Genomic DNA, 13,564 nt, shown 5'->3' with positions numbered 1-13,564 from the left:
ATCGAAGGAGGTCGTTTTTAATCTCATCTTGTAGTGAATTAATTATGTTTGCAGCTCGCGCAATGAAAAAGGCGGTTCGTAATCCTTCGTTAAATAGAACGTTGAAAGTTTTCTATTTAAGATGAATAAAAACTGAAAGATTAATTCGCACTGACTCGTCAGGAGTGTCCTTAAAAATACAAATCAACTGTGAACGCGGTAGACATATATGTAGCGAGTGAGGGCGCGATCAGTATTTTCTTGTGATACGAGTCCAAAATGTCAGACATCGATAAATGGCTAGAAATTGCAAAAGAATGCAAATACCTTCCCGAAAATGACCTTAAGGTAAATAATATACACGAAGTATTATTTATTATAATATTATTCTTCATACGTTTGGTTGATACATGTGACAGAATGATTACCGTATACTGATAGGTTACTTATGCCCACTGCATTTCCTTCAATAATAACGTTAATCTTGTTTAGAGCCTTTGTGACATAGTATGCGACTTATTGCTGGAAGAATCGAATATTCAACCCGTTTCCACTCCAGTCACCGTATGTGGAGACATTCACGGCCAGGTAAACTTCGTACATTTGTTCTAACCTCAATACGACATCCCGTATCTCTAATATATAGATAGCGATAACTACTCCGATAACAACGGTGCAAAATGCTTTTACACGAATTGATTAACACCCATGACCGTTTATTTCGTTTCAGTTTTATGATCTAGAAGAGCTGTTCCGCAATGGAGGCGCTGTGCCTGATACAAATTATATATTCATGGGAGATTTTGTAGATAGAGGGTATTATAGTTTAGAAACATTTACCCGCCTACTCACGCTTAAAGCTAAGTGGTCCGATAGAATAACACTGCTCCGAGGAAATCACGAATCCAGACAAATCACTCATGTTTATGGTTTTTATGGTTAGTACGTGTTCGCGTACAAAAGTATAGATTATTTATTACCTCTGTACATGTAATAATCATATTTGTTATTCTCCGTGCAGATGAGTGTCTAAACAAGTATGGCAACGCTAACGCCTGGAAATATTGCTGTAGGGTATTCGACTTGCTCACAGTTGCCGCTGTTAGTATTTGTATATAATAAGTGACTTGACTAAGGCATATGTATGGGTATCTAATGCGAATATTCATGTTTCTATTTAGTTAATCGACGAACAAGTACTTTGCGTACACGGTGGCTTATCTCCAGAAATTAAGACACTAGATCAAATTAGGACGATCGAAAGAAATCAAGAAATTCCGCATAAAGGTACTTGGATTATTATCGTGCGATGCTACACGCGATACAGCGTGGCTACACGTATCGGTGAATTTTACTTTTTCACTTTACCTCCAGGTGCTTTCTGCGATTTGGTCTGGTCTGATCCGGAAGATGTCGAAACATGGACTATTAGTCCACGTGGAGCTGGTTGGTTATTCGGACACAAAGTAACATTTAAATTTATGGATATCAACGATCTTAAACTTATTTGTCGAGCTCATCAATTGGTCCACGAAGGTGTGTATTTTGTATATTGTTATACCGTATAGGAAGGAAAGAGTAATTTATTATTTTGACATTACTTATAGGGTATAGATACATGTTCGACGATAAACTTGTGACGGTGTGGTCGGCTCCAAATTATTGTTATCGTTGTGGTAACATAGCTAGTATTTTACAGTTCACAACTGTGGATCAAAGAAGCCCAGTGCTATTCCAAGCAGTGCCTGATTCTGAAAGAGTAATACCACCTTTAACCACTACACCATACTTTTTGTGATCTAATTTAGTGGTTTATTTGTTTGGATGCAGAAGGGTGGTATCTGCGTTTAGGCTTTACAGAATTACATGACTGTTTCTTCGTGTCGATGCACCCAGGCTGGTACTACGAGCATAAAATTTTCAAAACTATCTAAACGGACGATACATTATTCGGAATTTTAGTTGAAAGAATTGTTTCTTCTGTTTCACGAGAAAATTTGGAATTTTATAAACGGAATTATCGTGCAATTATCTATTCAGGAAATGTTCTTACAGGTTTTTAGGAAATATACTCTTTTTGTATGTTATTTTTCTAGTTTTCTAGTTTTCTAGCTTGAACAGTGATTCGCATCGAAAGAAACGTGAACGCTCTGTGGTCTAGACGCTTTTGCTGTCTACTGTGTACATTCTGTAAAGCATTCGCATCTCAGAGCAGTATCGCGGACGTACCGTTCTGAAGGCTAAGAGCTTTTAAGTAAGTTGCGAACGTGAACAGCGAAGGGTTCATTAATGTATGAATGAATAAATGAAAAGCATTTAAACATTCCGGCAAGGAAAAGTCTCTGAGTATAGTGAATGCTTAATTGATATTACGATCGTTGCGCGTAGAATTCAGGTTTATTAAAGCGTGAGCATATATACTACTGTTAAGGTCTTCCTGAGTATGTAATTAATCTGTTTCTGGTTTAGATATTGTGTGTGCTGCGTGCAATTCTTTTTATTCTAGATGCGCAATCAGTGTTCTTAGCAGCATAAATTCGGCGATTCTGCCGAGGTACAAATAGTATGTAGCAGTAGCCAAAGTTTTCCTGCCTAGGTAAGGAAATCCATTAGAACAATTGTATTATATAATAGAGGTTTTGTTATTATTTTTATGCACATGACAATTTTATATCCGATTTTCATTCCCTTCTCTATTACGTGCCCAACATGCCATTCGTAAAATGTTTTTAAACAATTGGAATTCTTTCAGAGTATCGGCCTTTTCAGCCACGTTTCACTTCTATGTGTACAGAGCAATAGTACGAATATTATTATATTCTCCGAATCTTTGTACAGTTTCCACGTTGTATGCCAAATCGCTGTCGTACTGAATAATTGTAATAGCTAGATCGTCATAAGTTCATTAAATGTAGGGAGCAATTTTTAAGAACCGAGACCTTTAGCAATGTGCCTCTAAATTAATAAGCGTTTGTGTAATATAATGATACGGTAATTGATACATAATTAATGGAACGCACCGGCCATTGCGTATCATAAGCCTGAATTCTGACCATCGATTTACTAGCTCATGATATTCCTAATCGATCACAGACTCGACAAATATGGCATTGGCATTGGCACTGGCTGTCAAGTTGAAACTACTCTATTTTCAATTTTGTGATATAGTTCAAGTGAGGCATGTGAAAATTGCGTCGACGTTTGTAACGATTTTCCATGTCGGATCGTTTGAGGATGTTTTGAAGACTTTGTTATTTCAAAAAGTATAGTCAACTTTTGAACAGTGCCTTCAGAACTATAACACGGCGGTCTATTTAGAAGTAAATACTTTCTACTGACGGATAATCGTAGACGAACTAGGACGGATCATATAAATAACGACGAGAGCTTAACAAAGTGCGTGCGTATAAGGAAATTTTTTTCACTTTTTTATATTCCAGGAAATACCATTAACATCTCCTTATCGTACTTGGGACTTTATTGTCACGTAAGATATTTCGGCGTCCATTTCAATTGCTTTACCTACAATCTACATGATACCGTTTTACATTTTACAATATTATCGATAAAAAAAATAACGATCTATAATATATACCCAGATTGTTACGATACGCAATTATACGGTTTTACATTAATCACAGTGCTTTTATATTTTACATTTGTCGATAATTGTATTAGATAGATCGATTGTACGATGCAGGACACGGAGTTTACGTTACAAACTCGACTGGTCGGTTTTGCAGCCTCTATATCGTGGAACAGAGATGATTAATACGAATGCCTGCGTAGTACAGACATCCTAGAAATCGTAAAAGTATTAGCTTCTGCGGCTATACAGGTATTCGCAGTATTCACCTTTGAAATGCCTCTGTCTGTGATCGCTTTAATCTTATCGAAGTGTCCAAGCGCTTGTGACCATTTCTATGTATCGGTGAGCTCACGCGAATAAAGACAATGACATTAAACGACGAGACTAATTTAGCTTAATGTTCTTATGCAGGAGCTTGAACACTGCGCATAATCCTTAAAGATCTCACAGGTAGACAACATTTTAACGAACATGTACCTTGAAAGTATAGACTTTGTTATGTTAATGTAATGAAATGTCTGTAATAAAAACGCGCAGAAAATTGCAATTCACATTATCTCCGTAATATTCCCGGCGCTGCTATCATCATCATTGCCATTGTGATAAATAAAGTACAACACATGTATGCGTATGCGTCAGCAGGTGTAAGAGGAAGAAGAGACATCATGTGTAGGTATAGGGCGTGGAACAATAAAAAAACATTTCCATAAAATCTGTTTATCTTTAATTAGTTTATTTACTTGTAATAATATTATTTTCATCGTATATATAATAATTCTATTTATTCCTTACTATTTATATATAATAATATAGTGTATTTATGTTCACTATGTATAATATATTATCTACATTTATAATCCCTATGAAAGGCATCTCCAAACAGACTTCAGATTTACTTCATTTTTTTTTTTAAAATATTTTATTTATTCATAAAAATACAGGGGGTTTACGCGCCACCTGTGAAATTCAGCCTGTTCTGCCTGGAACCGATAGCTTCCGATTATCGGTCGGATTAAATAACATTGTATACCTTACGATCCTTAATTCTTCTGAACAACAACGAATTAATTATTCCCCAACATCGCCTATGTACACGTCTTCGCGCAATAAGCCCGAAGCTTCCACGTTCAGTTAAAAAAGTCTGCGCCGCAGCGTTCCTCTCTCGCTTCTCGTTGTATCGTATTTAATAATCTGCGATTACATTATTAATATCACTCGCCCACTGGGTAAAAACGATGAAACCACAGAATCGAATTTGACAGCTTCGATATAATACAAACAACGAAATGCAGCAAAAAAATGCAACGAACAAGCTCGATGAATATCCAGGAAATCGTTAGCGACGGAGAGAAATAAATTAAATGCTAATAGAATATTTATTTTTACAACGAAACATATATATTCTCTTCTCCATCGACTAGAGGGTTTGGTTTTAAGGATGTATCGGACGTACAATATTAGAGAAAAGTATATGAAATTCGAAATACTTGAATATCTACGTCTTATGCATAGTAAGGGCGGTATTCTCAGTCACTACTTATTCTTAAGCAAATGCTTAAGTATTCGACATCCTTTACTAGCTACTAGGTTAGTAGAGGATGCCGCATGCTTAAGCATTTGCTTAAGAATAAGTAACGACTGAGAATACCGCCCTAAATCTAGATGTAAGGAACTCGAACGACAGTTGAAGTCTTATTTTTACCCCTAGAGAGGTATTTTTCACTTTACAAATACTTTTTCAAACATTATTTGTTTAACTTTTGGCAGTGAAAATGCCCTGAATTCACAATTTTCTCAAGTTATAATTTATTTCTTTAAAACGGTGTAGTGAAAACGATTGAAACTCGGCAGATATTTTCATCTATCCATATACTACTTGTACAACGAAATTGAAAACATTGGTACCATCTCTTCAACACTTTTTCAGTGGTTTTATCTGTCAAGATCGTCTCTTTCCATAAGAGTACGTGTAAAATCAGTGAAAATTAAAATCGTTATAACGCAGCAACCGTTCAGTGAATTTGTTTAAAAATTTTGGAGCACACCAGGAAGATTGAAAATAACAATCTCACAAATTTTCATCAACTTGGTACCATTTTGAAGATAGGTTCGATACATCCTTAACATACACCGTATCGATAAAATAAACCAAAAAAAGACTAAAGTAGGTTGCCCAGCCTGTTCAGGGCATTCCTAGCCTTTCTTTCCATAATTTGATCAATGTAGTTGAAATAAATGGTAACTTTAAAATAATTATAAAACCTTACTCCTTTGTTCGAGTTAGAAGCAAAGGTTCTGGTGAAATTGTATTAAATAAGCATGCGTGAAAGTTCGTAGTAAAGTATCTAAGTACGCTTCAAATAATTTTTCAGAACATTATAAAACACATCAAACACAAGAAATGCATAAATCGAGTTCGAACGATTCCCAGTGGAATAATAATTCTTTACGTTCGAGACCGCGTGAATCGAAATAATTCAAGCGTGATAGTCGCAAGTTGCGTCGTAAAGCATCGTTACAAACGAGAGTTCGTATTTCGCGCGCTAAGCTCCGTTAGAAAAATTATAGATGACGCGTGACGCAGTGTCCGGTTCCCGGCAGAACGGCGTTTCACACGGCGCCCAAATCTCAGTTACAAAAGGAATAGTCGAAGGTAAACGAGATGATAAAAATGTACTTCCTAAACGTAGGTAGAAATTGGTAACTTTGACTCACTCATTGAAAAAGTATTATTTTCTCGCCAATCCGGCATTCGTGCTTGCTTTTCTGCCCGTCGTTTCTGGGTATAACGTTTGTATCTCGCGCTTCTTTCAGGTATACCGTGACAAGCGGCGCACTTCAGTCTAGACCGCTACGTTCGAAGTGATGGTGCGCGCTCAAAATTTTCGTCCAAGTTTTGTGGTTTTCAAGGAGAATTAATCATTGGATCGTGATCCGGAGCGAGGGCGATAGGTCCAGGAGTACTCTTGGTGAGCGAAACGTATTCATACCATTAATTCAATCTGCAAAACGTAACTGAACGTCGTGTCAATGTCCAAGGGGTCTCTCGTTCCAATGTCCGCTAGCAATTCTCTTCCACGGTTCTAAACATTGCCTCGTGCTCTCGAATACGTGAAGTTTTCCGGTCAATTTAAGATCGTTTCGCGACTGGGATTGAAATGATCGTTCGAAATATTCGTATCTGTGCCGTTACGTTCTGAAAGCTCCGGTAACAACATATATGTATAGTGTGTGCAATTTCGTTCGTGCTCGATCACTCGGCTTTCGCGCCAGAACATTATGGCGCCGCTCGGCACAATATAAGAGCAGGTATAACACGGAATTATACAAAGAGACAGGACTAGTACTTTCAACATAGTTATTATTAAACCTTTCGTACAATATGTACAAAGTTAAACCCACAAACGAGAGGCATATATTTCTTCATTTTTTTTTTTTTTTTAAATTTCTTCACTTTTTTTTCTTTTGCTCTCAATAGACTCTCACTCGCACTTAAATATAAAAGGTTGGGCATGATAATACTCGCGGGTAGTATAATGCCCTAAGTCTTGCTGATCCAACACGTAGCTCTCTCGTAAGCAGCTACTGTACTCCCAGACATCGATGCACATTTTCATTTTATACAATATACATATTTATATTTATATTTATATATACTTATATATATATAATGTAATGTAAAGACAGTCCAACTCGGCGCCAGGTTCTTTTAACGCGGTGTTCTCTCTCCCACTTTCGTTTATCTCGCGACCGACGACACTGCCACTCGTATGTACAACACACTAACAATAAATAGGACGCGACAAGAGAGAAAAAAAAAGAAGAGTTCTTCGCGGGAAGTACATAATGTTTACGAGCTAAATAACGAGAATGAAAAGGAGGGGAGTGGAGGGAGGTGGCTCTGGTCGGGTTGAAGGTTAGATCGGGGGGCGTGGAGGGGAGCGTAGAATATCTACGAAGAATAGGAGACAGAAGGAAGAGAGCAAAAGGACCGGAACGTATCGCCATAAATACATTATATACGCTGCTTCCCCTCTGTATTGCACTGTACAAACGGTAACTTCAAAGCAAACATTCGCGCACAAATACGAGACGAACCGTGACGAATACTTGCGCTCGAAGGGAAGAAGTAAACGTATACACACGAAACGCGCTGGCCAATGGTCACAGGCTCCTTAACTAATTTAGCGAGGTTTTCGTAAAATTTTCGTCTTCTTTTTCTTCTCTTTGAAATCTTCTCGTTTTCTGTTGGTTTTCTTTTCTTTTTTTTTTTCGTTTTGCGACCTCATCGACCGTCCAATTGAACACAGAGACAAGTGTACGATGATGTCCGGGGAATACAGGAACCGTTACAACCCAGTTCCTAACCTCAAATAATATACATGTTTACCGTATGAAGTATCCCATCGTTAGTTAAGTCTTATAGTATGGACAAGTATCCCTAGGCTAGTAGGCCCAAGGTCTGCGAATAGTTCGTGTTGATTTCTCGTAACGTGCGCTCGCGATCACGAGGGCCACGCGACGATTGTATCGATGAAGGCGGAGAAACAGATAGCGACGAGGTGAAATTGAAGCGAGGTGACGACGGTTTTTGCCGCGGATGAGTATGTCCCCGCGCGCGAGACAGATTCGTGGTGCGATATAGGTACGTTTTGAGCAGAAATCGGGCGACCGTTTTGTATCTCGATGGAGAGTGGACGAAAATTATGGTAGATAAATGCAACGACCGAAGGCGTCTGACCAGCGATTAACTGCCTTCGGTATCGAAATGGGAGATCGTTGTTCCTCGCCGCAGCTCGTGATCGCGCGCGTACAGATGAATTAGCGCGTATTTACGATAACTTCTATGGAGGCAAGATGAAACAATCACGTCGCGACAGAACGTGCGCCGATTAACCATTACATTGCGTATACAAGGAGCGTTATTTTCATTCGTTCTCTTTCCCCCCGTTTCTCCTCCATGAACACTAACCGCGTCCCGAGCTGGCCTGCTCCTTTCTCCCGTCCCGTATATATCACTCCTCCTTCCCTTTCCGTTTTAAATTCGTTTTCACCTGTAACGCGTCTCGCTATATTAAATAATTGAGCCAATCCCGAGTACCTGGTATTTCCTGGTCGCGAAGAAACCAAAAATATCACACGCGCGTGTCCGCGACACACGCACATATGCACGTATGTATATCGTCTACGTATTCGCTAAAGTGGGCACCGTTTTTTTGCATATTTTTTCCCCTCCCTCGTCGGTCGTTTCTGCGCCACGAGGTTCGTTTTCGTCGGCGCAAGTTTCCCCGCAAGGGGGAAATACCAAGCCTCTTGCTGTTCGTGTCTCCTCCGTTCGTTCACACGCGCTTAGCGTTCCATCCTTTTTCTCGTTATAATACTATGAAATTATCGCAGTCGTTTCAGCGAGGAATCATATGAAAGGAGAATCATTCGGGTCGCGGATGAACGGTGATGCGTCCGGAAACGAGGCGCGCTCGAACGATCCGATCCCCGGGCCCCGCGACAGCCCCCGCGGACGCGCGACACCACCCGCGCCCCGAAGTGGGGGGTGGGGGTGGGGAGCGGCCCACGTGGATTCGCTCCAACTACATATGTAAAAAGACCCCCCAGGTTGAGGTTTAAAAAGTCGACATACAAGTGGGGAAATCAGCGTTGAAAAATTCCATAAAAAATTTCCTTTTGCAAAAAACATCTTGCAAAGTCGCGTCGCAAGTAAACTTCATCAAAAAACCTTATCGAACGTCCCTTGAAAGCGTGCCGCGCGGATAGAAACGTTCAAAGTAAGTGACGAAAGTTCCCGCAAGCTCTAGACAACGCGCCCGCCCGGCGTTCCTGGGGCGAGGATCGGATCGGCTCGAAGGGCGCGAGAGACAGTACTCAGTTGCGACGAACAAGGACACATTCGACCGGTGAGTGATGCACGTGACTCGCGGAGGTGTCACGTCTCGATGGCGATGAAATTCGTGGATGAACAGAGACGTCGGTCGTGCAACGTGGCCTTCCGCGTTGCGCGCTTTCGACCGTGATTCGGCGCGGCGGATGACGGCGAGAGGACGACGATAACAACGAGGACGATAACGAGTCGGGGGTGTTGTAGAACCGCGCGTTTTTAAGTCCCATAACGATTCCATCGAAAATATATGTTGAACAGCGGGCCTCTGTTTCTTCTATACAAGACACTATTTAATCAGCCTTATGCGCGTGCATAGTTCCGTTCTGCGTCTGCTGTTCGTCGTCGTTCGCCGAAGAAGTCCCTTGTGCCCCAGCAACGGCGGAGTCCCGTTCGAACGGCTCGGATGGTGTCGACGACCAGCGGTGTTCCCTTTGTCTTCTCTTAATCCGAATGGTAACTGGGAGTTATCACGCTTACGCTTGCCGGCGGGATAAGCGGGTGACGGGAGGGGGGGGGGGAGGGGGATCGTTACTCAGTGGAGGGGGTTGGAATCACGTGGATACGTCTTGATCGAGAGAGAGAGAGGGGTCTCGTGTGTGCAGGCAGGCGTCACGGAGTTATTAGTCATCGGAGGATGCGTACTCGGTGTCCGCGCATGTACGCGTACGTTTTACAGGTGCGGATTGAAGTTGCGTCTACGGTGAGAACACTCGGCGGTCGACGGGGCCCTCCCTGATCGATCGTTTTACAATTCACCGCCATCGTCCGTGCGACTCGTCGTCGATCATCGTCGTTAACAAAATGTCGCGCACATCGTCGCGGGCATTATCGCCGCCGTTATTATTGTGATCGCCGTTGTCGTCGACATCGGTCGATGGATCGTTTCGGTCGTTTTGGTAGTCTGCTATTTTAGTCGATAGTGATGGAGAGTAGTGATTAATAGTAGCAGTAGTAGTAGCAGTAGTAGCGGTAGTAGTAGTAGTAGTAGGTGGTAGTAGATGGCCTACAGTGAGCGTACGTAACGAGAGTCTTATTATCGATCGGATTATGCAACGTGAACACACAATGACGTAGTTGCGCGGTACTGCGTACAGAAATATATTATTATAGTCTTTTAGTTTCGATAAAAAAGTTCAGTTCCCTCCTCGATTGATTTCTCATCTCGAGGTGGCGCTCTTTCTCTCTCTATCTATCTCTCCCTCTCTTTCTCTCCCTCTCACTCTCTCTCTCTCTCTCTCTCTGTCTTTCTCTCTCTCTCTCGCTCTCTCACTCTCACTCTCAGCTCACTCTGCCACTCTCTCCCTCTTCTTCTCGAACTTTTATATTCTCTCATTACTACTTTTTTTCTCCCCTTATTTAAAGCATTCTCTCTCCATCCTCCGTCCTCTTCGCGATCTCGTCCCTCTTCCTTCGGTTCTATTTCCTTTTTCTCTCACTTTCTATCCGATGTCGCTCCTCTTCTCCCCGCATTTTCTTTCTGTCTTCTTCTCGCCTATCACGCTTCTCGTACGGCTTCCCGTTCCCCCTCTCCGCACATCCTCTTTCGTTTGTACAACGCAACGGACACACACATTTATATTATTTATATGTATATATACTTTATATATATATACCTTTATATTGTTTTTTCTTTATCATACATACGCAAACAAAGCCTTTCCCTTCTTTATTTTCCGCACGAGCTCACGGGCTATTCTCTTTCTCCCCCGCTTCTTCTTTGTTTGCTTGGTTGCCTGTTTTGTTCGGTTCTATTATCTTCTTTTGTATATATATATATATTTATATTTATATATATATTTATATATGTATATGTATAGTATGTATAGTTAGGTAATCAGCTTCGTTTATCGTCAGTTTGTTGGTTTTGTGTTTATTTACTATCTTTGAATTGCTGAGTTCAATAGGAAAGGAACGTAGAACATTTTACTCTCGAGTAGAAGAGCTGCCGCCGATTGCACCTGGAATTCAGGAAGAAAACAGGATCGACTTTAGGTCCGGCGGTTCTGCGCGCTCGCTTTCTTGTTCGGTCTTTCGATCGCGCGGGAGCAACTCGTAACCGCGGCTGTTACGCTACGATAATCGTTTCCTCTAGAAATCTATCACGATCTCCCCCACCCCCCCCCCCCTCGAGATTCGCTAAGATCCCCGTTCGATCGAATATTTCAAACGTTTCACGCGGCAGCGACTCCCGTACCGCCTCGAAATTTCTGTAATCTCTCCAACTTACTTCGGGCAACCTGACGAGAAGATCGTGAAACCGACTCGGCTGCTGCGGCGCGCTGTGCTCGACAAAACTTCGCAGGCAGCTCATGTACCGTTCTTGTATTTGTTCTAATTCCATTGTACCTCCACGTGCTAAGAGAGGGCAGAGAACAAGAGAATGAATCGTAAATAGAATCGACAGTTTTCCCAGTCTTTCGTCACACCTTGCTTCACATTCAACATGTTCAGTTTTCCTTTACACTGGACTTGGTAACGAAGTTGGCCAGAAATGTCCACGTATACTCATTTTTGTCAGAATCATCGAAGGTGCTGTATCTTTTGCAAAGTTTCACATTTTGTCGAGCGTACTTGGACTTTTGTGACCCACTGCAAGTTTGTTCGGATTTCCAAGGGTTGGAAGATTCTGAAATTACTGCGAAACAAAGATTGAAAGGTGCCGATTTCTCGGAACGAATCGAATTGCAGATGTGTGGAGAGTAATTTGCAAGTTCTCTTGAAACAAACAATATCAGTCTTTCACGTGACGAGATATTAAAATTTATTGAAATCATTGTTGATAGTAATAGTAGCAATGCGGTGCAGATTGTAAAAAACTTCGCGATGTATAAGTATTTGCAGATACAAGACTAATGAAGAAACTTTCTGAAGTCTTCTAGCTTTATCATTTCTTTAAATTTTCATTTTCGTTTTCAAGATTAATTCCAGTCGAACAGCCGAAAAGTTAATTAGAAATATGAGGCAATATTAAAAAATATATCCCCATTTTTCAGAAACCAAGAAATGAAAGGTTCCGCTATAATGCCACATATAAATGTTCCAAAAGTCAACGAAGCGATATCGCGCAAATCTGATATAAGTTAACGTCTAGTTAAAAAAATTCGAACAAACTTATTACATAACCCAATATCTAGGAAACGCAGAACTTGCACGCAACCAGTTTAGAATCATAAAATATTCAGAGCGATGCTCCTAATTGGGCGAACAATATTATATAAGTTAATAATTTTATTTTCGAAAGACGAGTGAAATTTATTTTAAGTTTGCCAATTTAGAAATTGCATTAACTCCTACCATTATAGGCTCTTAAAAGTACCTAGTTACTTATGAAAATCAATTAATTTAATTTCTTCTATCCTCAACCTGAAACCTCTGTACCATACATAGTTACTGTAAATGTCAAGTAATTAAATCCCAATACTTTCTGGTATTAGAAGAAACAATTTTCATCTCCTCGTTGCCTAACTTCTTCCTTCTTCCAATAGAAACAGACGTTCTAACAATTACGAGCACCACTGTCCCATCAATATTCCATTAATTATAGCGAACTTACATTTTGCATCTCCAATTGCAGCATTATCAAAAAGTACACATTTCTTTATACTTTACGTTTCTCGATAAAGCACAGAAAACAGAGAGACCCGTTAACAGTTCATCCTCCCTCTTCTTTAAACAGTCCATTCGCATAAGAATACTTACCTTGCGAGAGCATGGTGATTACTTTCAGACAGACGTACTCCTCCATCCGTAGCCTCACCCTCCTGAACATTAGCGTGACGTATGTGATTTTCTCCACCATGAGCCCTACGTCTTGCCGCAATTGGTCCATGGTTATTGGCCGGCCCATCATGCTGGTTAGGCACGTTTGCAACGTATACATGTTGTTCGAAACCTGCACACGAGCACACTAATTAATTCCACTGCGAAGAACACTCGTCTGCATCCAGACACCACACTGCGACTCTCTTCATCCACACCTCCTAACATTAACACTTTGAGTGGCGCAAGATTTGGAAGAATGGCCCTTGAAGCCTGTCAGATCTTCCCCAGCGATAGCTTCTGTCGAGAAAACTCCGCTTAACTCTCCCCCGAGCAAACGT

At 40.8% G+C, this 13,564-nt stretch overlaps 2 protein-coding genes and 1 long non-coding RNA gene across 11 annotated transcripts in view; 2 read left to right on the top strand and 1 right to left on the bottom strand.

Moving 5' to 3' along the window:
• Positions 1-54: 54 nt before the first annotated feature.
• On the top strand, positions 55-4,115 carry Ppv (Protein phosphatase V). Of its 2 annotated transcripts, XR_013086327.1 has the most exons (8): positions 55-327; positions 472-567; positions 710-917; positions 1,001-1,080; positions 1,161-1,266; positions 1,354-1,515; positions 1,587-2,575; positions 2,732-4,115. XR_013086327.1 is itself a non-coding variant. In XM_076819145.1 (7 exons), the coding sequence occupies exons 1-7, from the start codon at positions 259-261 to the stop codon at positions 1,775-1,777; spliced, it is 912 nt and encodes a 303-aa protein (XP_076675260.1). In that variant the 5' UTR covers positions 55-258; the 3' UTR covers positions 1,778-4,115. The 2 variants fall into 2 exon arrangements, 1 of the variants encoding a protein (XP_076675260.1); XM_076819145.1 differs by having other exon boundaries at positions 1,587-4,115.
• Positions 4,116-6,439: 2,324 nt separating this feature from the next.
• LOC143372680 (uncharacterized) overlaps positions 6,440-13,564 on the top strand; it is a 138,212-nt gene continuing 131,087 nt past the window's right edge. The window contains exon 1 of the long non-coding RNA XR_013086329.1: positions 6,440-6,548. This is a non-coding gene — a long non-coding RNA (uncharacterized LOC143372680). The remainder of the gene's footprint in view (positions 6,549-13,564) is intronic.
• The window catches only part of Hr4 (nuclear hormone receptor 4), a 185,004-nt gene continuing 178,352 nt past the window's right edge, over positions 6,913-13,564 (bottom strand). For all 8 annotated transcript variants that reach the window (XM_076819113.1, XM_076819115.1, XM_076819112.1 and 5 more), the window contains 3 exons: positions 13,164-13,356; positions 11,692-11,819; positions 6,913-11,422 (listed from right to left, as the gene is read on the bottom strand). In XM_076819113.1, coding sequence (XP_076675228.1) covers positions 11,342-11,422; positions 11,692-11,819; positions 13,164-13,356 — 402 coding nt within the window. In that variant the 3' untranslated portion in view covers positions 6,913-11,341. The remainder of the gene's footprint in view (positions 11,423-11,691; positions 11,820-13,163; positions 13,357-13,564) is intronic.

Source organism: Andrena cerasifolii, chromosome 8, assembly GCF_050908995.1.
Source record: "Andrena cerasifolii isolate SP2316 chromosome 8, iyAndCera1_principal, whole genome shotgun sequence".
In the NCBI taxonomy this organism is placed as follows: domain Eukaryota; kingdom Metazoa; phylum Arthropoda; class Insecta; order Hymenoptera; family Andrenidae; genus Andrena; species Andrena cerasifolii.
Note: the sequence above shows the minus strand (reverse complement) of the source record. Positions and strands in the feature narration are given on the sequence as shown.